General features: G+C 39.7%; 1 protein-coding gene across 1 annotated transcript; it reads right to left on the bottom strand.

Annotated features, from left to right (window-relative positions):
• Positions 1-6905: 6905 nt before the first annotated feature.
• On the bottom strand, positions 6906-17963 carry LOC135468468 (arylsulfatase B-like). Its single transcript, XM_064746747.1, has 14 exons — positions 17853-17963; positions 17029-17140; positions 16519-16570; positions 16078-16181; positions 14538-14644; positions 13715-13788; positions 13186-13290; positions 12038-12101; positions 11611-11708; positions 11036-11175; positions 10229-10278; positions 9574-9697; positions 8722-8894; positions 6906-7659 (listed from the first exon to the last, which is right to left on the bottom strand). Exons 1-14 carry the CDS (start codon positions 17956-17958, stop codon positions 7487-7489), a joined length of 1482 nt encoding a protein of 493 aa, XP_064602817.1. The 5' UTR covers positions 17959-17963; the 3' UTR covers positions 6906-7486.
• Between the last annotated feature and the right edge of the window lie 4464 nt (positions 17964-22427).

Below are 22427 nucleotides of genomic sequence, written 5' to 3'. Positions count from 1 at the left end.
GTCTTATTTCGGTTCGTTTTTGGGTTTAAAACAGATGGTAAGGTAAAATGCCTAAGGCCAATGGAGCGTAAGTCCCGGTAAAGAACACGACGAGCGTTAGAGTGCCGGGTACACGTAAATAAGAGATGAGCGATATCATCGTTAACTTGGCATCTATCACAAAACCCAGATGGGTGCAGATTCATTCTAAATAAATACGTATTTGTAGGCACATGTCCAGAAATAAGGCGAAAAACTAGCGTTTCATCTCGTCGGGAACGTAATGATACTGGTGAATTTAACAAAACAGAACGATTATACTGGTGAAAAAACCTCCCCTTATTAGATTCATCCCACTGCCGCTGCCAAATATCCACAAACTTAGGTGTAACATAACTCATAATTTCATTAATGTTTAAGGGCACGTGAAAGGATATATCAAAAAAGGATAAAGCTCTCTTCGCCAGGGAGTCTGCCATTTCGTTCCCAACAATGCCGACATGAGCTGGCACCCAGTCAAAACTCACAGAGACGCCCTGGTAATGAAGAGTGGTGTATAAATGTAGTATTTCAAACACAAGTGATGAAGAATTATACCAGACAAGGAAGATAAAGAATCGGTAAGTATAACAGCCCTGGAGGGTTTTAGGTCGAGGAGATACTGAAGAGCACAGATGATAGCTATAAGTTCTGCTGTAAATACTGAGACAAAATTGGATAATCTAAAGGATTTGGAATATTTTAACTCTGGAACACAAAAGGCTGCACCAACTCTGTTGCTGTCTGGACACTTGGAGGCATCAGTGTATACCTGCAAGTACTGGGATAAGTTTGTATGTATATATTCTGTAGCACATAGTAAGGAAACATTCGGATTATCAGATTTTTTTCTATCATCGTTCAGAGTAGTCGAAATATAGGGAGGTTCTAGATTCCATGTGGGGAAATCAGGAACACGGGAGGACTGCAAAGCAACATTATCACAACCTAAAGACGAAGATATGTTCTTTGATCTCAAACTAAATGGTAACCCAGCATAACTATTTAAGTCATGCAAATTGTTATAAATGAAAGGTTCGAGCAAACGAGACGAAGCATTATTAACCGAACATTTGAGCCTGAAAAAGAACTTGAGGGTGCGCAGACGCCGACGGATAGACAATGGCCACTCGTTACATAATACCTGTAGAACGTTAAGTGGTGTGGTGCGCATGCCTCCTGTACATATCCGCAGCGCTGCGCACTGAACAGAATCTAATTTTTCTTTAAGCGTAATGCAAGCAGAATCACAGGCTTCACAACAATAATCAAGTTTGGTACGGATGAGAGAGCGATATAGCAGTAGTAATGATTTTTTCTCAGCCCCCCAAGATTTGCCCGATACACACCTCATTACATTTAGAACTTTATCACATTTTGTTATCAAATAGTCAATATGTCTACCCCAAGTAAGCCTATTATCGAATATAACCCCGAGATACTTAAAAGAAGAGGAGATTTTGATCGTCGAATTATTAATGGTCAGACAAACATTACCAGTATGGCGCCGTGTAAACACAACAGCTTCTGTTTTGACAGAAAACTTAACCCCCCAGTCCCGGCTCCATTTCATAATATCACCTTGCTGAATATGCTTGACACAGGAGGCAAGGGACCTAGAGCAAAACCACATGGATTTATCATCAGCAAAAAGCGTGCAATTTAATTTAGGGGATATGGCATTGGGTAAGTCATTTATGGCTATATTAAATAAAGTGGGAGACAAGACAATTCCCTGGGGAACCCCATTCTCCACCGGAACCATGCGAGAGAATAACTCTGTCCCACTCGAACTTTAATAAAACGTCCGGACAGGAAATCTTTTAAAAAGCCCAACATTTTCCCACCAATACCAATATTACGTAGCTTAAAGATAATCTTTATATTTAAAAGAGTGTCTGATGGAGGTTTCTAAATTAACCACATGGTCAGTAGTACAACGTTTGTTTCTAAAACCGCTCTGTACTGGACTAAGTATGTTGTGTTTCTCCAAAAACCACATCAACCTAGAATTTATCATACGCTCCATGACCTTGCGGAGACAGGACGTGAGGGCTATAGGCCTGTACGAAGATGTGGACGAGGGATCCTTACCTGGTTTAGCAACGGGCACAGCAATTGCCGTTTTCCATTTAACAGGGAGTTTCATACTAGACCAAACGGCATTGTAGAGCAATAGTAATATAGTCATACAGTGATATGGCAAATTGTACAACATGGAGTATGTAATAGTATCCTCTCCCGGTGACGAATCCGAACATGAGGATAAGGCCTGCTTTAATTCTAGTAAAGAAAAATCATTGTTAATTGGCATGTCATCAAAAAGAATATTATTAAAAGGATGCATTTCTTCAATATTTTCCTTATGGGATATAAACTTAGGAGAATAATTGTTTGAATTGGAAACGAAAGAGAAACTGTCTGCCAAAATATTGGCTTTGTCAATATTAGTAACATAATTACTATTATTATGAACAATAGTTGGGGTGTTATTTGATTTTCTTTTACCTTTAATCGAGTTTATTTTATTCCAGACTTCTTTGGTATTTGTATTTTCATTAATTTTCATTATTTAAATTCGAACAGTATTGTCGCCAGTGGTGTCTCTGAGCTGTTTTAATCACCCGCTGTGCTACAGCTTTAGCTCGTTTAAATAAAACAATGTCTTGGTATAGGTGAGTGCGTTTTGCACGATTTTTTAAGCGTTTCCGATTTTTAATAGCATTAGAACAATCGTCGTTCCACCAAGGAACAGGTGTTTTACCAGACACCTTACCTTAGGATTTTGGGATACATTTTTGCGCAGCCACATCAGTGGCATTAAGTACATTATTTGCAAAAATATCAACATCCTTATTATACACATCTTGAGAAAAAGACCTCATACATTCTTCTTTGTATACATCCCAGTTTGCCCTTTTCACACACCATCTGGGAGGCTGGCCTACAGGATTCACATGATGGTCTATATTACAGGTGACTAGAACTGGTAAATGGTCGCTAGGACAAGGGCTTATGGTATCCACGAACCAATTAAAAGACACACCTATATCTGCTGAGCAAAGAGTAAGGTCTAAATGAGACAGATTCCCAGAATGAGGATCTACACGAGTGCCCGTCCTATCATTTAAAACACACATTTCATAATCATTAACTAGAGCGGTCATTACCCTTCCATCGAAATTCGTTGTAATGCTACCCCATAAGGGTCCGTAAGCGTTAAAATCCCCACACAATATATAAGTGCTATTAATATAAGACATAAGAGTATCAAAATCTTTTCTATCAATGCGGCTAGAAGGATTGTATATATTAACCACACTTGTGGGTGCACCAGACCTCGTAGCAATATTAAAACATTGTGCCTCAATACTGTTAAAGGGAGGTAACTTTAGTTCTGAAAAGGATAGGCCGTCTTTAAGAAACATGGCCAGGCCCCCTCTCCCGTCTGTATTCCTATCCATTCTACCTATAAAATACCCAGGGTAAGTAAAATCCATATGTGGCTTTAAAAAAGTTTCTTGAAGACATATAACACGAGGAGCGGGCTTGTAGAAGTAAGCTGTTTTTGTGTGTGTTTATATACAGTGTTAACACAGTCTGAGCATAGGAGGACTTGAGTACCACCCCTTTCTGAGCAAGCCGATCCAAGTTCGGGGTGATCATCGCAGAGTTGTGCCAGCCAACGTCATTCCAGCCTGCATGAATGTGGAGAACATTGCTATATAGCTTCATTTTGTACGTTTAGAAAAAACATCTGTTTTCGACCCAGCTTTTTCAAATCCGCCTTAACATAGCTTCGGAGATTTTCGTCAGATGTAACTGTCACCAAATGAATAGATGGTTTATGTTAATCACAAAATTACATAAAAAAGGATAAATGATGATGTGTTAAAAATATATTGTTCGCTAATGAGTAGAATAGCAGTTTACATAGCATAATGACTATGACATTCACACATAGTGAGAATGAGACAACCAAGAGCAGTTCACTGATAATCAAACGAGAAAATATGAATACAGGGAGACACTTTAATTTAAAATATAAAAAATGTATATTTCTCTGCTCTGCTCATGAAACTACTCTTGATTAAAGAATGCGATGTCATACATTTAAACATTGAATATCCTGTCGTCCACAAATGTATGTCAAGGGAAGAGCCAATTGAACGTATGGCTCCTGTGCAAGTAGGCCTACACGGACGTTGACCGGGCGATATAGGAATGAGGCCTCCATGGACACTTTGAAAACTGCCTCTTTTAAATCATCAGCCATAGTGAAGACGATGGGGGGTTGGGCGGCCCAGACTTGGCCTGCACATCCCCACAGGATCCACATAGTCAGTCCCCAGAAAGCACCTGTCATTGTCCACGTGCAGATACCCGACTCTTCCATGCAGACAGCCTATATTCCGAGCACGTGCTGGGGCTTTTGATGGGTACGGATATGCCTTTTACTTTTTTATCTGTTTGTTTCTCAGTGTTTTCTTCTTAGTGAACATCCACTAATCATTACGCCACTAAGTATGTACTTACAATCAAATAACTAATGCATATCGATGCATTAGTTATATAATTATTCAGTTAATAATTATATATTATTTGTGTAGCTCTTTTGTACATGCGTTGTTGAGGGGACCCCAGTATTCGGGGAATCATCGCTATAAAAATAGTGTCAACGTGATTAGACATTGTAGGCCTAATTCTGTGATTTAACCTAACTAATTCAGTCACTTTACACTTCGAGTTCTTCTTGGATTTATGGTGTTAGAACAGGAACAAATCGGATGGGGTCGGGGCCAAGCTTCTATCCCTGCTGATTACGGAAACAGTTCAGTTCGGTTTCGGGATTATCATCTGGCCTGTGTTTAAATAAGCAACGAGAGACCAGTGGCACCCTCAATCGATCTATCGTTGTTCTGTAACCCGAATTCGGCCTACATATCCCTCAGGTAACTACAGTGATGTTACTGGTATCATAAAATAACACAGATTAGCCGTATAGTGTCAGTGGAGGATAAAGCCGTACGAAAATAATTTATATCAGCACCTACAAGCCACATAGTCTCTTGTCAAAAAGAGTTATCTGCTCATGATGAGACACCTATAACACCTATGGAAGTTCCGAGGCTTGTGAAACTGACGCCTTACACAACACCATACTTTGGAGATCTTTTCATGGAATTAAATTAAAACAATACCCTCTTTGTATACAGGTGACGTCGTACCCTGATGAGTTTTACAACATTGCACCGTAGCTAGGTGATATTTATAAAACTGACACTATACCCACTATAAGTGTATAATACAGAGAATGGACTGTAAGCTCTGCAGAAATTCCATGCATGGTAGGACTGATGAAACATATGGAGATTAAATGACATTAATAAATGTGCCTAGAGCGCCCTGAGGTTTATAATTTATTGATTTATTTGTTTTATACTTTTTAATGACATACTTCCCCACGTGATCTAAGAAAAAGTCTCGTTATTGAGAAACTCGCTACGCTTTAGTTAAACGGTGTCCACATGTTGGAATACATCGGAAGAACGGAACTTGGATATAAACAAATCACAGCTCTTAACCCTATGTTTGTTTATTTATTCATTTAATTCATAGCCGTACTGAAGAATATTTCAATTATACGACGGCGGCCAGCTTTATGATAGGAGGTAGCCTGGCAAAGTCCGGAAAAAAACCACGACCAGTCGCAGGTTGCTAGAAGACCTTTGTACGACAGGAGAGGAAGCCAGTGTGAGCTAGACTTGAACTCACATCGACTGCATTGGTGACCAGCTCCTGAGACATTCTGCTGCGCTAGCCACGAGGCCACGAAGACCTCTGCCTTATGGGGGTATAGAGTTTCAATGTATGCCATTCAAGTTTGCATCCTAATTGAGTTATTGTGCTGTGGTCAAGATGAAGTTAATAACAGGAGAGCTAGGCTATAAGCAATAGTTACTTAAAGAGACATACCACCGACAGCGAAAAATTGTTCTGTTATTTCAGACGTTATGTACACGAAATTGAGCCTTTCAGATGTCTGCTGACATATATCTGACTGTGAGTGAACAATCGAATGTTCAGTTTTCTCTACTCGCGATTCCTTTCGATGATTAACTTAGTCAAGTCGCTGTAGTTCGAAACATGGCCGATCACTGACTTATTTGACTGGGTTACCTCCCCTTGTTGTCCAGACGACGGGAGATGATCAGCGAACTTTGGTATGTAGAACACAGTATATTGTGTTGTATTTATGTGGCCTACCATGTAGCTTCAGTTCTGACGTATAGACCGTTGGAAATTACGAATACTTTATAATGCATTATCGATAGAAACAATGATCGTATGTGGTTTACTAGACCTATATAATAATTCGCTTTTAGCCCATCATATTGTGGGAATCTTTGCACAGCCTCATTTGCATGTTACCTCGTCGGGCGGGAGTTTAGACCAGTGACGGATTCCCCTTATAATTTTCTTACGCCAATGAGGTTTAGTTAGGTGTCAAATGCAATTCATTTTTGTATTTAGCTGATCCAACTCAAACATTCTGATGTGCCACCTTTGAGTGTCCGAGTATATAATGAGGTCTTTAATAATTAAGATCACTGTAACAAAAAGAACTGAAAAAGAAAAAAAATCACAACAGAAATATGCAATTGCGGAACTCGTTTTATTCCTTATATCGTTTTACATCAAATATCATGTATTCCAGAGACATTATTATTCCACATCTTCCAGACAAAGTCAAGAGAGATGTTGTTTCCCTTTGGCTAGGGTAGCTTGACGAGAGATCATTGACCACTGCGGTAGCATTCCCGAATCCCGCTTTCTAGGCTTCGATTCCATTTATATATCAACACGTTTGACAGATTCCTGGTGAAGGGTAATGTCTCCATCCCTGCCCCCTGCACCCGTTACTATCAGCGAAACATGCCTTGAATAACAATATAAATCACGTTCGTTCAAAACTACAAAATTGTGGAAGAAAAACAACTGTGAAAAGTTGCTTCAGTCACAGAGAATTCCGCTAGAAACAATGTACTAATCGAATGAACAATACTGGTATAGCTGACTTGGATCGTTTTGTCACTAATTTTGTAAAGGATCTGTCTGCGTCTAAATCAGTTGCACTTGAATTTGATAACCTAAAGACGGGGGTAAAACCTATTAAAATCGATTAGCAGAGCTACTTTCCTACCCATGTCCAGACGAATTTTGTCAAGGCTGCCTGAATTGGTTGGCGGTCATGACCAGTTTCGAGTGCTCCTGACACCAAAGCTCACGTTGAACGGACTGCTTTAATCCACAGGGAAATATCGCTCGGCGGATGGAAAGCGGAATTAGACACCTGACATTTAACTGTAAGTTTGTTCTTTGACTTTATTGCATACATGTGCTTAAGCTTTGTTTAAAATGGCATTACTGACATTAGATGATAAAAGCAATGGATTATAGTAGATTGTTAACACCAGCCTGGGGTCCAGTAACCACCAAAGTTCGCCGGGTCACCTTTCGCGTCTAACGGTGGATTACGAGGAGGTACCAAGGATTTCCAGTGCTCTTCAAGCCGCATGCGCAGTTTGCTCACAATATCTGGATACTTTTGTGACAAGTCATGGTGTTCCGTTGGATCTTCTACAAAGTCAAAGAAAAAAAATAATAGAATAAAAGGCGAAATCAAAGAGAGTAAAACTAAAGCCACGACGACAATGAGATAGTTGGCAAATGGTGACATGTAACCAGAGAAGGACTATTCGTGTAAATGTGTATGCAGAACAAATTCACAGGAACTCTAGCACCATGATTTAGGCAGGTTTAGGCACAGAAATGCCTGGATGTTAATTGGAGTTTATTAGACGTCACTGGTCTAGAGCCACTCAAATGCTGTGTTCTCATCACATTTAACATAAAACAATACAAAGGCCTCGGGTATGATTAGTCCATAAGCAGAATCCTGTTTTTTGTAGGAATACATTCAACAAATAAGAAACAAGAATTGGAAAATCAAATATACATTCCTGTTCTCTTAAACTTGCTTGCTTCTGTAACATGGGAACGGAGTGTGAATCTATGCGTTGAATCAGACATTCGTATACCAGCCGTCCACCAATAAGGACGTTCCAGGTCAATAATCGCAAGAACAATTCCCAAAACGACGTAAAACACATACCACCAAGGAACTAAGAAATCGTTGAAAATCGTTACTGGATGTTAGCATTTAAAGAAACACAATTGGCACCATTATTTATTGCCTTGAAAGATGCTGAATGATCTACTATTGACCAATCCTGGTAACGTATCTTGAAATAACGGTCTAAAAAGGTGATAAACTTTAAGAGAGGAAAGGATATGACGATAATACGCCATATTTTCGTTCCTATTTCTTGTGTGATATTCCTTTGTTTATAAAGTGAAAAATATTAACTATATTTTGGAGAACTCGATGCTCGTGTTATTAAATTATTTCGACAGGAAATATCATCCCTGCATCAATTAACAATTGGCTCCACTGTCACAATTGAGATTTTGTATTAGTTTTCCAAAGCGCATGACTAGATGATACGATTTTCCTAGGTCGCCTTTAACCGTAATAAAGGATGTGAAATACTCGTGGGAGTGAAGAGATACTTTTGTAGTTCCTCCAGAAACAATGGGTAGTGTAGATGTCTAATATACAAGTTCCATACTCATGCTTACCAGCAATGTTAAACAGCAGTGTTTGGTTCAGTGAGGAGGATAAACTGGCTGTGGCAGATAACGCATCCATGTCTGATGTGATATTCGTATGAATTTCTCCTTCAAAATTAGGTACAGGATACCAGCCGTGAAATACGCCCGGGCTTCCCAGAATCAGTTTGTAGTCACCCATTCTGGAAGCATAACATTCAGGTTTATACTTGTACAAAGAATAAATCTTATTACATAATATAGTAGACAGAATATACATAGACTTTCCACAATGCAGTGGTTAATTACAACTGTCCTTATCGCTTTGGTGCCGTGGTGCTTGTGAGAGGTTGAGAGACCCTGTTTTGTTTTTTGAGTGGATGGTGTGGTGATGGGTGTGGAGGGGGGGGGGTTGTTTTCATTGATTATCAAGAATATTTTTCTCAAATAACGTCATGCTGATCGAATCAAATATAGAGCATCATTGGCTTTAGTGGTCTAAGCCGATGGGTTTACATAGCATGGCCAGCGAGGCCTTATGGACCTCTTAGTCAGAAACTTACAAACATTTCCAGAATAATATTTGTTCATAGTAATGGTTTCCCGCATGTACGCACTACTCGCTGAAGTATTTTGTTGGACACTTGTATACGACACAAATTGGTCGAGCACTTAAGAGTGTTTTTTCTGTGGAATGTTGCGAGCAAATTGTTACCTTACCGTCACAGATCGATTAACCTTTGACAGCTTCTCAAAGTTCTTTCGTTGTCTAATGGGATGAGAAACAGGTTGTCTTATGTTGTCAGTCTATCCAAGACTTTGTCTCAAGCTTCTATATAACGGTTACCCATATTCTGTTAACTGCTGTGTCAACACACCAACCTGATGGCTGCGTTAGGGATCAGAGGGTCGATGTTGTAGACAAACTCTTCCCTGGCTGAGGAAGTCCCCGCGGAAATCATGTCCCACTGATCAACGCCATCGAGGCCTTGTCCATCTGTAACACACACATTTCACTTGTAGGATGCCATCGGTGGGCAATTCAGGTACTGTTTAAAATATTTTAATTTCAGCGACGTATATGCGGAGAAAGTGGGCGTGGTTGCTCAACATATCCCGCCCACAAGCCGTCTCCAAGCTGTGTATTCCCTGCTGTTATGCTGCAGTGCTTGTGAACTATCTAATCGCTTAACGAGTAAAGCTGTGCAGAAATCGTAACGTATCTGAGAAAGGAAGAAAAGAGTGAACCGCTTGTGCCTACTTCCTAATTTCACAAGGGACAACATCTAGTCACGAATTACTGTTAGCAACGGCCACTGAACGCCTTTATCTCACTTTGATCCTCTGTTTTCACAAAATTCAACATGATCTTTATAGCCTAAATGACACTGATGCGTACTGAGCTGGTTTTTAAATCAGTGCAAGGTAGACCGATGGATCGTTCGTCCTATGAATTATTTCACCAAGGTACTAAATGCAATATGCTCATTGATCATATAACAATATCCAGCAGAATAGTGTCTCGTACCTTGTGGCTCTCCAGCCGCGCTCAAGATTGTCGGGAACCAATCAACGGCATGCATCATCCTACAGATTAAACCAGTGATCCAACAACTAAATATAAATCATCTGTATCGATGTCATAGACTGATTATCAAAATCGATGTCATAGACTGACCATCAAAATCGATGTCATAGACTGATCATCATAATCGATGTCATAGACTGACCATCATAATCGATGTCATAGACTGATCATCATAATCGATGTCATAGACTGATCATCATAATCGATGTCATAGACTGATCATCAAAATCGATGTCATAGACTGATCATCATAATCGATGTCATAGAGTGATCATCATAATCGATGTCATAGACTGATCATCATAATCGATGTCATAGACTGACCATCATAATCGATGTCATAGACTGATCATCATAATTTCTTAAAATAACGTTTATTTATTTATTTGATTAGTGCTTTACTCCATACTCAAGAATATTTCACTTATATAACGGCGGTCAGAATTATGGTGGTAGGAAACCGGGGCAGAGCCTAGGGAAAACACACGGCCATCCGCAGGTTGCTGGCAGACCGGAGAGGAAGCCAACATGAGCTAGACATGAACTCAGAGCGACCGTATTGGTGAGAGGCTCCTGTGTCACGGAGGTCAGTGGCCCTGACGTTTTTTTGTCTTGCATTCATCAGTAGCTTACAGTGAATAGTTTCACAAAAATTCAACTTAAGTTTGTTGTCCTGTACAGTATGCATATCCCGTAAACCTTGTCAGAATTGCAAACATCGTTCTCCAAGTGCAGGTCACAAGTTTCTGAGATTACCCTGTGTTGACGTATCCGGTTTTATTCAAATGCGTTTTGCTGTAGACGAACGCCGCCCCCTTCGTTCCCCCTTCCCACAGAGTGACTTTCCCCCCTCTGAGCGGCATGTTGTTGGCACCGGCGTATGTCGGGCCTCCGTTCTGAAGTAAATAGTTAAACTAGTTATCTAATATATAATTAGTTAACTAATATATATATAGTTATCTGATATAAAATTAGTTATCCATGGAGCAAGCTGTTATCCCCAGTGCCAAGACGGCCTCTGTATGTAGGAGGAATTTAAGTCACGCAACTTTTGATTTTCGAATATCCTTAATCCACGAAATAAAGGAATGATCGACTGCCAGCTCACTCGATGTGAAAATGGCCCACTTTTTATCTCAAGTCATCCGTCATGTCACCAGGCACTCATAGATTTCCTGATATAGTAAGGTATATTACAACCAGTAAGAGATGCATCCAAGCACATGTTGTTAGTGCTGTTCGTTAGTCGTAACCTAAAGTTTAAAACCAGCTGTAATAGTAAATATCGTTTCGCAGTGAGAAAGGATTGGAATGGTAATCTGATAACTTACATCAGCTGTAAAGATGATGATTGTGTTGTCCAAAAACCCATTTTTGTCCAGAGCGTTTGTAATGTTACCCACAGCTTCGTCCAGAGCGGACATCATTCCTGCCCAAAACGTATAGCCTATATGTTACATAGGGGTGTGCACAAAGGTTGAAGGAATATGTCCACATGTCATGTATGGAGAAATTAAAACATACTTAAAACAAACGTTTCTGAGTTCACAAATCTATTCAAAAAAATTTTAATACTTTTTTATTTATTAATATTTTGTCATACTTTTACCGTGTGTGTGAAATATTGGGAAAGCGCAATATAAAGGGAACCAAATGATGGTTTATTATTCTCCAGTGAATTAAAAATATAATTAAATAGATTACTTTAACCTGGGTCTTTACATATAACACATGTTCACATTTGTTAGATCATCTTACCACAGTAGACTCTTCTGTTCTGGTCATGGATGGTTGAGTACATGTCCTCGTACTGTTTAGGAACCTGCAAACGTTTTATATAGAATTGGTCATTATATTTTGCTTTATCATTTTGAAGACGTGCATGATTGATACGTACATACGTACATACACAGGGCTCTTGACGTACAGACTTAACTGAAGGTCATACATTTATTTATGTATTTGATTGTTGCTGAACCATATACTCACAATTTTTTTACCTGAGAGTCAGTTTTATGTGTGTAAGTCACCGGTGTGCCCGGGAAAAACCACTCACCTTTGGCAAATTACTGCCGAACATTCCCGCATGTGACGCACTGATATGCACACCGTATTGGTGCAAGACAAGCAGCAACGAACGTTAGACATCGGAAACAGCCACACGGCTGTCTCCCACCGCTGATTGTCAACAAGGCCCCATAAACAGTCAGGAGTATATAAATTTCCTGTATAAGTCCTGTGGTTTCCGCATTGATAAATAGGACTCCTGACCCCAGGATAACGAGGCGTTCTTGGACTTAAGTGAAAAGTTTAATTTCAATTTCGTTCCTTTCCGTTATTTTATCTGGAATTTGTTGTACTATGACATACCTAGAATGTACATTGTCAAGCAATATTTTGACTTTATTACATCAGAAATAACAATTTTAAAGTGGTGTGAAATTTTAATTTAAATCTAGAATCGCTTCCTGATCCCGCAGCTAGGCCTCAAGATCACGAAGCTATCTTAGATTTAAGTCAGACTTGTATTTCTCTTGAACACGGATTTAAACTTAAATTCTTATATTTTCAATTTTCAATTTTGTCATTAACGTAAAAAAGAACTCATAGTCTTTGACTATCGAATGTCTAAGGTAAGTCACATTTATAGAGTAGTAAAATATTTAGAAGGTAAGGTTAAAGTCTTAATCCTAAGACAACTTCGGGACCCTGGTGCCTGGTTGAGCTTACCTGATAATGACTGATCTCTATAAATGTATCGGAAAACAGGTTTATCTGGAGGGAGGCGGTGGGGACCGATTAAAGCTCTGGAGAAACCGCTGGAGCTCGCAACATAACGTTACCTGGCACAACCCATCAGACGATAGCTGAGGTGGAGTATTGAATCAATGGGTGTGTTAATTTACCTGCAGGGGTAAGTGTACGGCTTGGAATGGTAAGTAAAGAAACAGCGGATCACCATTTGGGTCTGTCTGGGAAATGATGTCCACAGCTCTCTTCGCGAATAGATGCTGAAAGGGAAATCGTGTATTTGTAGCCAGTGCCCAACACGCTTAATGTGCATGCTTGAACAACTTACATGTGGTGCTTGTACATCAGTGGTTCTTGGAACTAGTCTGTGGATTTTCCGAACATTCAGGAACAGTTTTAACTTCAAGAACTAACTCTTAGTGGTTATCTTACGTCAGCTACATATATATCTTCGCCATAATGAAGATCATTAAAACAGCTATCAATAACGGAATAGTGATTAGAGTATCTCAGCAGCTATTTCTAATTAAAGCCTGTTAATTTAAAGTTGTAATGGATTTCAACCTTATGGGTACAAAACTTTTCTCTAGATGAATGCCCGTAACGCAATTACAACTGGTTTTTATTGCGTTAGCAGCTAGATTTGTAGGGATGAGGATAGGGAAGGAAGGATGAAGGACGTACTGTGGAGTAGGTGCCATTGTAGTCGGCAGGTTTCTCGTTCTCCCGGAAGTCCACACCGCTCATGGTGTTAAATACTGACAGTAGAAAACGTTCAGATTTAGTTACATTTCAGTCATATATGCTTTCCTTCATAAAATGTATATAGTTCAATAAAACTGATATTCAATCACTAATAGCCTGCAGTCAGTTAAAGCATCCATAGTATCATGTGGACGGATTTCTAGATTTCAACCTTAATGAAGGACGTATTCTAAAATTGTTCACTTATGCCATGGTGATCAGGTTTATGGGTGCAGGAAACTGCGGGACTCAATACAAACGACAACCCTTCGCCAGGTACAGAACAAACCAGATGTAAAGCAGGAGACGAAGTGGCGAAACCTGGATTCAAACGCGCGACTTTCACTGGTCAAGGGACAGACAGGGGTATTTAAACGAGCGGGCTACTCTCTAAAATTTATTAAACAGAGATGAACCCTGCGGTTAGTTCTCCCTGATATAGTATGGCAGGATTGTCAGTCAGTAGTCTCGGGTATTGTGCAAACAATGCGTGCGAATTTGTCTGTCAGTTGTTCATAATTCAGTGTGGATATAGTATGATTATCAGTCAGTTTTCTAGGGTGCCTTTGGATATGGTACGATTTTCATTCAGTAGTCCCGGGTATTATGTGAATATGGTAAGATTGTCATTCAGTCGTCTCAGGTATTGCGTAGATATGGTAGGGTTGTCATTCGGTAGTCTCGCGTATTGTGTGGATATGGTAGGATTGCCAGTCAATATAGCTCAGAGTGGACATGGTGGCATTGCCAGCCGGTAGCTTACCTCTTGTATGGTTGTAGTAGTACTCCATACCCTCATAATAACCCAGGAAGCTGTCAAAGCCCCTGTATGTAGGAGTGTACCCCCAGTCACAGAATCCAAGGTGCCACCTACAAGTATCATGGTAGATAACTCATTGGAACTCCTTTCTGACTGTATGATATCCTTCATCAGGGCAAAATGTATTTATCTGTTAAATGTTTCCATACACAGGGATGAAAATCAACAAATATTTTGGCTTCAAGTTTAACCTTGTGTTGTCATCATTGGTGCCATTTCACGGCGATCTGAATGTCAAGGTTACAGCCTGTATATCTCACTGTGGCCAAAAAGCACTGGGACTGAGTCTTGCACTCGGCAGCCAGATGGATAGACTTTCAAGCGATAGTTGGTAGAGCGTCTGCTACGGGGGCGGAAGATCCAGAGTCAATCCTGGGTCAGGTCACGCCTAAGATCTTAAAAAATAGGAAGTTGTAACTTCCTCAGTGAAGCAGCACTAGATAAAAGAGCGGTAGAAATCTGCCCTTCAACAAGGAGCACATTAGATACACTCTAAGGACTCCTTCGTCGTCATATGACTGAAAAATTGTTGAGTGCGACATTAAATCCCATGCAGTCAATCACTCCAAGCGACTTTAGTGGTTGGGCCAAAGTAAAGCCGCGTTCACTCAATGGGAATTGTGGTGCTAAGCCTTCAAATGAAAACAAAACAAACGCTGTTTCATGCAATTCGTATCGTGTATGAAATGTAGCTTGATCTTTTTAGTCGAATTCCACGAATACTCTGGTGAGCGCAGCTTAAAGTATAATAACCAATTAGTAAACACTAAAGATCTGCCTTATAAAAAATGCCTGAGCTAAATGGGGGAAAGAAGGCGGGTTTGATATGGCCTTCATGTCAGCGCAGATTTGCAGAATTTGCACATTCATTGTGATATCCCCGTGTCTCAGAAGTCACGGCAAATTGTTTGAGGCAAGACGCTGTACCACAGAGCTTCTGACTCCACGGACGTCAAGTTTGTTGGAGGCAGTTGCGCCTCTGACGACCTCTTGTGGCTAGTGGATCGATACGTCAGTGTAACCTTGGATTGCCTGAGTAGCCTTTGGGAAATGAATGGAAAGCATTCCTGTCCTATATTTTATATTTTACCACGGTTGTGGAATACCGGCTGTCTTAACCAGAGATTACTTCATACCAACGTTCTAGATTCCCCTTGCATTTCAAAGTAACATGATATAACGCTGTGAACGGGTCCTAAACATTTTCACTTAATATAGCCCTTCACAATTTCCGTCTCCACTGAGTCATCTGTTTCTTATCCTTAAATAACGTTTGCTGTATTCCAAGCTTCAAAATAAACACTGTCTGCATAATCGGGTTGTATTTGTTGTATTCCAAATATTGGAAAGTAGCAATATGTACGCACTTGCGGTTGTCACATTAGCAATTAGTAGTAATTAGTAATTGAGATTACGGTGTGCCATGTTACGGAGATCTACAGGAATAATAAGGTCTATTTGCGGAATAACTCCCTGGACTTACTTCCCAACCATATGTGTCTGGTATCCAAGAAGTTTGAGCCGCTGTGGAAGCAATGTGTAGTATTGTGGAAGACCTGTGGCTTGTGTGGGAACTATAACCCAGTGCTAAAAGAAAGAAAGAGACACAGGTATTAATACTAAATATCTCAGTAGTTTAGCAAATGGCAAAATTATACTATCAAAAGACAGATAGTTTGGAAAAAGGCATAGGGTCTAAGTATGATAATCATAAACATACTTTGCAACCCTTTATAAAGCTTTAATATAGTGACATTGTAGAGCGCTTTGGTAAAGGGGATATTACTAGTTTGAGACGTTTCAACTTGTATGAAATTCCAATGACCGAGAAAAGTTTACAGGATCATTACATGATACTTAAAGTAAATTAGCATGGAGGGAGAAAAAGCTAATTGATTTTACATGAAACAAAAAGAAACCGAACCTCCATTCCGGTGTGGAACGGGTAATGTCCAGTCATCCAGGCACTCCGGGACCTGTAGTGAATGGAAATGTTGGCGTCTAAGGCAAGGCGTATACAGTGACAAGGACTCATAATAATTTTGAAATTTGCAACTTAAGTCAGCGGAAACCTTTTGGTTTCTGGGGTTGTAATTTTGAAATGCTGTCTTTTGATACATAAATACGATGTGTACATACTTTGTTTTTGAGTATATATGCATATGGTGTGCGCTGTTTTCAGTGAAGTATATACGGCGTACGTATAAGCTAATTTTGATTGAATACGAACGATGTAACTGCTTCCAGCGGATGTCATTTCGAAGTTGGTGAGGAAATATTCCAATAAAATGTTCCTTATGGATATACAACTTCTTGGTTTGTTAACACAACGTTTTGATGTAGATACTAACATCTTTATTAAGTCATGTTAATATCGTTATATAACTGATAGCATACGGTGTACACATACGCTCTTTTCTGAGTATATACATACGGGGTACACATAGGTTGTACATAGGAGGAGTTGAGTATCACCCCTTCCCGAGCAAGCCGATCCAGGTTTGGGGTGATCATCGCAGGATTGTGCCAGCCAACGTCATTCCAGCCTGAATATCATCAAGACAATAACATTGGACATATGCACTTAGTATAACAAGTTTCATAGTACAGATTTATTTTCCAGTCAGGTTTTTATTTCGCTGAATCGTAGAGAATGATTATGTAGAATGATTATTGCAGTCAAATCTTGAGAGATCGCAAACCACCGTTACTGGGATCGCTTCGGTGGCCTAATGCCTAGAGCGTCCACCTTGAAGCCGGCGGACCCGGTACCAGTCATACCAAAGACAAAACATGGTGTTTGTTGCTGCCCCGCTTGGAGCTCAGCACTCAGAAGTTAGAGCAAGGAAAAGAGGACTGATTGGCCTGGTGTTAGTATAATATGACTGGGTGAAGTGTCACGGCTGGTGTCTTTGGCGTGATATTTCAGTGGTGGCAGCACTTTGATGGCATGGACTCGCCCTGCCACAAGAACACAGGGTATATGTACAGACACCTAATGACTCCTCTTCGTCATATATGACTGAAAAATTGTTAAGTACAACCTTAAACTCCAAGTGTACATACATATATACATACATACATACATACATACATACATACATACATACATACATACATACATACATACATACATACATACATACATAGTCAGTTTTTAGAATTACATCTATATGACACAGCCAAGAACACTGCATTTAGTGATAATCAGACGATAAAATGTGATTAGCTATAAATCGTGAGTCAAAACTGCCTCACCTAAGTCATCAGCCACAATGAAGACGATGTGGGGTCGGGTGGCCCAGACTTGGCTGGCACACCCCAACAGAATAAACACAGTCAGTTCCCAGAAAGCACCTGCCATTGTCAACGTTCAGACCCCGACTGTCCCCTGTAAACTACCTCTGCTCAGAGCACGTGCTGGGGCTCTTGACGGGTACGGTATGCCTATTCCTCGATTTTTTTATCTGGTGTTATCTGAGCCCACGTATATGCACGGAGCATCCACTAACTATTCGATCCTGCATGCTTGCATAATAGTGTGTATTTATTTATTTAAAAACACTTCAAGGCACGATTGACTTCATTAAAGTGGTGCCTAATCTTAATAAACCTAATGATAAAATAATGATCTCGATAATGAAAAATGTGAACCAGTTTGCTTCCATGGCAAGCGATTAACGTCTTCAGGACAAAGTTGATCAAAATTGTACTAGAACGTAGTAAGAATAAAGCGCCATTCAGATTTAAGCCTGCAGGAGTAATATTAATTTACTTTTGAGCACTGGTTCAAGAGCCCCTGTCAGATTTCTGACCCCATGAAAGAAAAGTATAGGTTGGGACCGCACTTGAATCCCCCACACTTGCTGATGAAAGGCTACAGAAGCTGACATCTTTTGCATTTACTGACGAGGATACCACCTCTCTACCTCTCTTGGCACCCTCCATCGATTTATTGTTGGCCTTAAACGTCAGTTCGGCCTACATATCCCAGCTGAGAGTGACTGTGAACTTCAGGTAACTATAATGGTGTTACTGGTATCTGAAGATACAGATCAGTATGGTATTCGTGTCAATAGTCACGGGATGCAGGATAAGGCGAGGTTTGTTTTCAATATGTAAATTATTTACAAGGGATCTTGCCCATGAGAGAGTTCTTAAACTCTCAATTTTACAGTATTTTATGACCGTTGTGCGGAGATGGGGTTGTGGAATGTGCCCAGAGACAATGGTGCCAAAGGAACTGGGAAGTCTGTGTTGATGTCAGCGAAGTTGAGAGGAAAGAAGGAACACTTAAATCTGTAAATTCAAACATTGTTGAGTGTCAAATCAACTAAACACGTGGAAAAATAATTCCATGGTTCTTCGATGCCTGTTTTAACAACCCTGTGTAGTAACTAAAATGGTGTTACTGGTGTCTGGAGATAAATATTAGTATGGTATACATGTCAGTAGTCACGGGATGCAGGATAAGGTTAGGTTTGTCCTCAGTACGTAAATCACATAGTATATCTTGCCCAAGAGACAGTTTTCCAACAAAGAGGACATAAACCCAGCTGAAATTTAATAGATTTCCATGCAGAGTAGAATTAACTTGCTTGCTGTTTTTGAGAGAAAACCAGCAAATCCTGGACTTGAGCGCACAGACACTGCATTGTTCAGAGAGTTCATGGATATAGAATTAACTGATGCATTTGTTCGATTAAACAGGGGATATCCAAATCCGCTATGTTACTATTTGTTGCGGCACTGTGGGTCGCTCCACGGTGGTGGTTTGTTGAAGTGAGTTCATCTCATGATAAATAAGTCTGACGCGCATTAAACCAAGACAGACCAGCCAATGACGCAAATGCATGAAGAGCTACTGAAATTGGGAATAAGATGTGTTTGACACATATATTGTAGTGCAATTAGATCACAAGCCATTGATTCCTATTTAGAGAACAACATATTGTTAATTGCATCGAAAATGTTACAATGTACTAGTACTTATGATATACAATGTTGAAATACTGGTTTTAGGGCCACTTCCCTTTCGCATATCGTGCCCGTCTTATCAGCGCTTTTAAAAAATCATTTACATTGGTAATTGCTTTTTTTTTGTGTGTGTTTGTTTTACAGTGCGAAATTGTCTATTTACATATGAAAATTAGTGCTATGCGTTTTTTTTTACAACGATATACATGAATTATCTAGCTTAATTATTGTATGACATTTGTGAATAACATTTGAAATGAAGAACTATTTAGAGAACAGAAATAGAAGTAGAAGTGTTGATAGATAATGGTTCCCCTGCTTCCTCCCCATGTGACATGGTTGTAGAGCGCTTTTGTCACTTATGCCGAACGCCGTTCAGGAAAGCCAGAGTACTGGAAACCTATCCCTGTAACAAGTGAGACTCCTCTCAGAGGAGAGAGGATAGCAGGCTTCATCCATCTGAATGAAGCAAGGGGAAGTCCTATAATTGTGGAGTCGCTTGTTTAATCTGTCTGGTAGGCCATTAGTCACACGGGTCCTTGAATTTATTAATATTGATTTCTTCATTGCCCTTCTTAATAATTTCCTTTGGTGTCGAAAACAGTCCGTTTCACATTATATGCAGTTTCTGTAAATATATATTAAAAAGAGATGTAGTATTTTGATTGATGAGGCTTTTTTTTATATTTTCACTTTGTTATTTTATGTATGCGGGGATAACTAAACACACATAGACGCACAGCCCACACGGACACACACACACCTGCATTCATACACTCATTAACGTGTATTCGAGTAAATATATTCGTGCAAATACAAAATTGGACAAATAGGTAAAACAACAGATAAATAAAATAAATAGATAACAAAGGAAATGGATAACAGAATGGTAATATACATTGCCTGTTTGTATCCGCGGGTTTTAATTTTCGCGAAGCACATTTTGTATATGAAATCGGCCCTCAAAATCAAGTTATCACCGATAAAGTCTGATGTGCGCGTTTATTGCTCGAATGGCAGCCAAACTTCAGATCATGTGTAAACGATAAATAAATAAATAAATCAATAAATAAATAGATAAGTAAGTCAATAAGAAGTTGAATGAAAAGGTATATGTAGATACATAAAATAATGAAACTTCTAATCAATTTATAGAGATGGTGTTGTTTTCATGAGATGCATATCCGTTGTGAGTGGATGATCAGCCAGGGAACAAATGTTTGTTACGATCCCATTGTGTCCCGTGGTTCAGCATAAGCACAAAGTGTGTGCAGAGCATTGTAGTTCTGACAGAGGAGTTAGAAAATATGATATCATAAATATGATTCCCATCAGTGGTGACTCACATCCATTCTGCCACAACTGCAAACAGCGCTATGCAGCAGCTGGTGCTGATTACTAAAAATGGGGTGGCCAGGTTTGGGAATTCAGAGGCCTGTGTGAAGAGCTTGTGAAGTGGCGCATTGGATGAACATGATTTAAGATATCTAATGTTACATTCGTATTCTTGCAACACACATCCGATAGCCTGTTCAAATGCTAAAACGATACGAAGCGTCATTCTGAGAAGGTAGGATGGGATTTCCTAAACTTGAATGATACATGGCGCACAGTGTGTGAAAATTTATTAAAAAAAAAAAAAAACGATTTGTTTTGACAGCCTAAAAGCCTCACATTTCATAAACAGGTTCAAACATCTAATTTGCTAAACGAGAAATTCCTTATCCGGTAGGCCTACTATGTCGGATACTGGTCACAAAACCCTTAAGTAAGGCAAAAACGAATCAAAACTGCTCATAATGGTCGTATGGTTAAAAGGCATGAGGTAAAGGTAGATTTTGTACATATCAATAGGCCTTCTTAAGACATCTGAGGCTTGTCTTCACGTAAAAAAATTTAGAGTATAAGAGTAGTTTGATATTGCAGTACTTTCGTGGCTTCCTGTAATCTCAGTATAAAGTAGGCCTACACATTTCTGTTTCTGGCTGTTTCTAATAAAAAAAAATCTGTTGAAAATTTATTGTGCGGGTGTATCTTTCATGGATTAACATCCTATGAGTATTCTAAGAGAGAACTAATTTTACTCCCTTGGTCGAGCCTAAGTTGTGACGACCTTCATCCAGACGGGATGTATTCAGAGGTCAGCTCATCATGTGGTACCATCAGAACGAATCAATTAACATTAATCTCATTTACTCGCCATCGTGACCCTCCATTCTACGGGAGGTAACTCTCGATGCTATAGCAGGCACAATGTATATATATTCCTGCAGTCCCGTATCTGGACCTTTGATATCCTCCTGTGTGTCGATCGAGTCAAATGTGGGACACCCGTAGGGACCGTCATTGTTTAAACCTCATTAAGTGCAGATCCCCGTGTAATTTGCGTATTTTTGTTATAAAGTTAAAATTGTTCTACTTATGTAAATTATCCACCAAAAGTGTTACATTTTAAGTTGTTCATTAGGAATTATTACTGGGATGTGATGAACTTTGTGCAGTGTTTGTGTTGTATGCGGATTAATGGCTTCAAATGGTCCATATCTTCCCGTATGATAATGGCTCACAGTGAGATGCATTTTGTTTGTCTCTTGCCCAGGCCTATACTACTACGAATAAAGAAGGCTTTGACTACAGTTCAACTCTACTAAATTATTCCGTGTCTTACATTTGGTGGCCCCGACGTGATTGTACAGAGACCAGATAGATGTACAGAGACTGTCTATGATTAACAGGGCTGTGGTAGAGAACCCAGAGTAGCTGGGGCGTTTGGAGGGCATTTTGAACACAATTATACCTGAACAGTATGACCAATGAAAATAAGTGAATGAAATGGAAGCTACAAATAACAGCACT

The sequence above is a fragment of the Liolophura sinensis genome, chromosome 6, assembly GCF_032854445.1.
Source record: "Liolophura sinensis isolate JHLJ2023 chromosome 6, CUHK_Ljap_v2, whole genome shotgun sequence".
In the NCBI taxonomy this organism is placed as follows: Eukaryota; Metazoa; Mollusca; class Polyplacophora; order Chitonida; family Chitonidae; genus Liolophura; species Liolophura sinensis.
The sequence above is the reverse complement of the archived record's forward strand: the minus strand, read 5'-3'. Positions and strand labels throughout refer to the sequence as shown.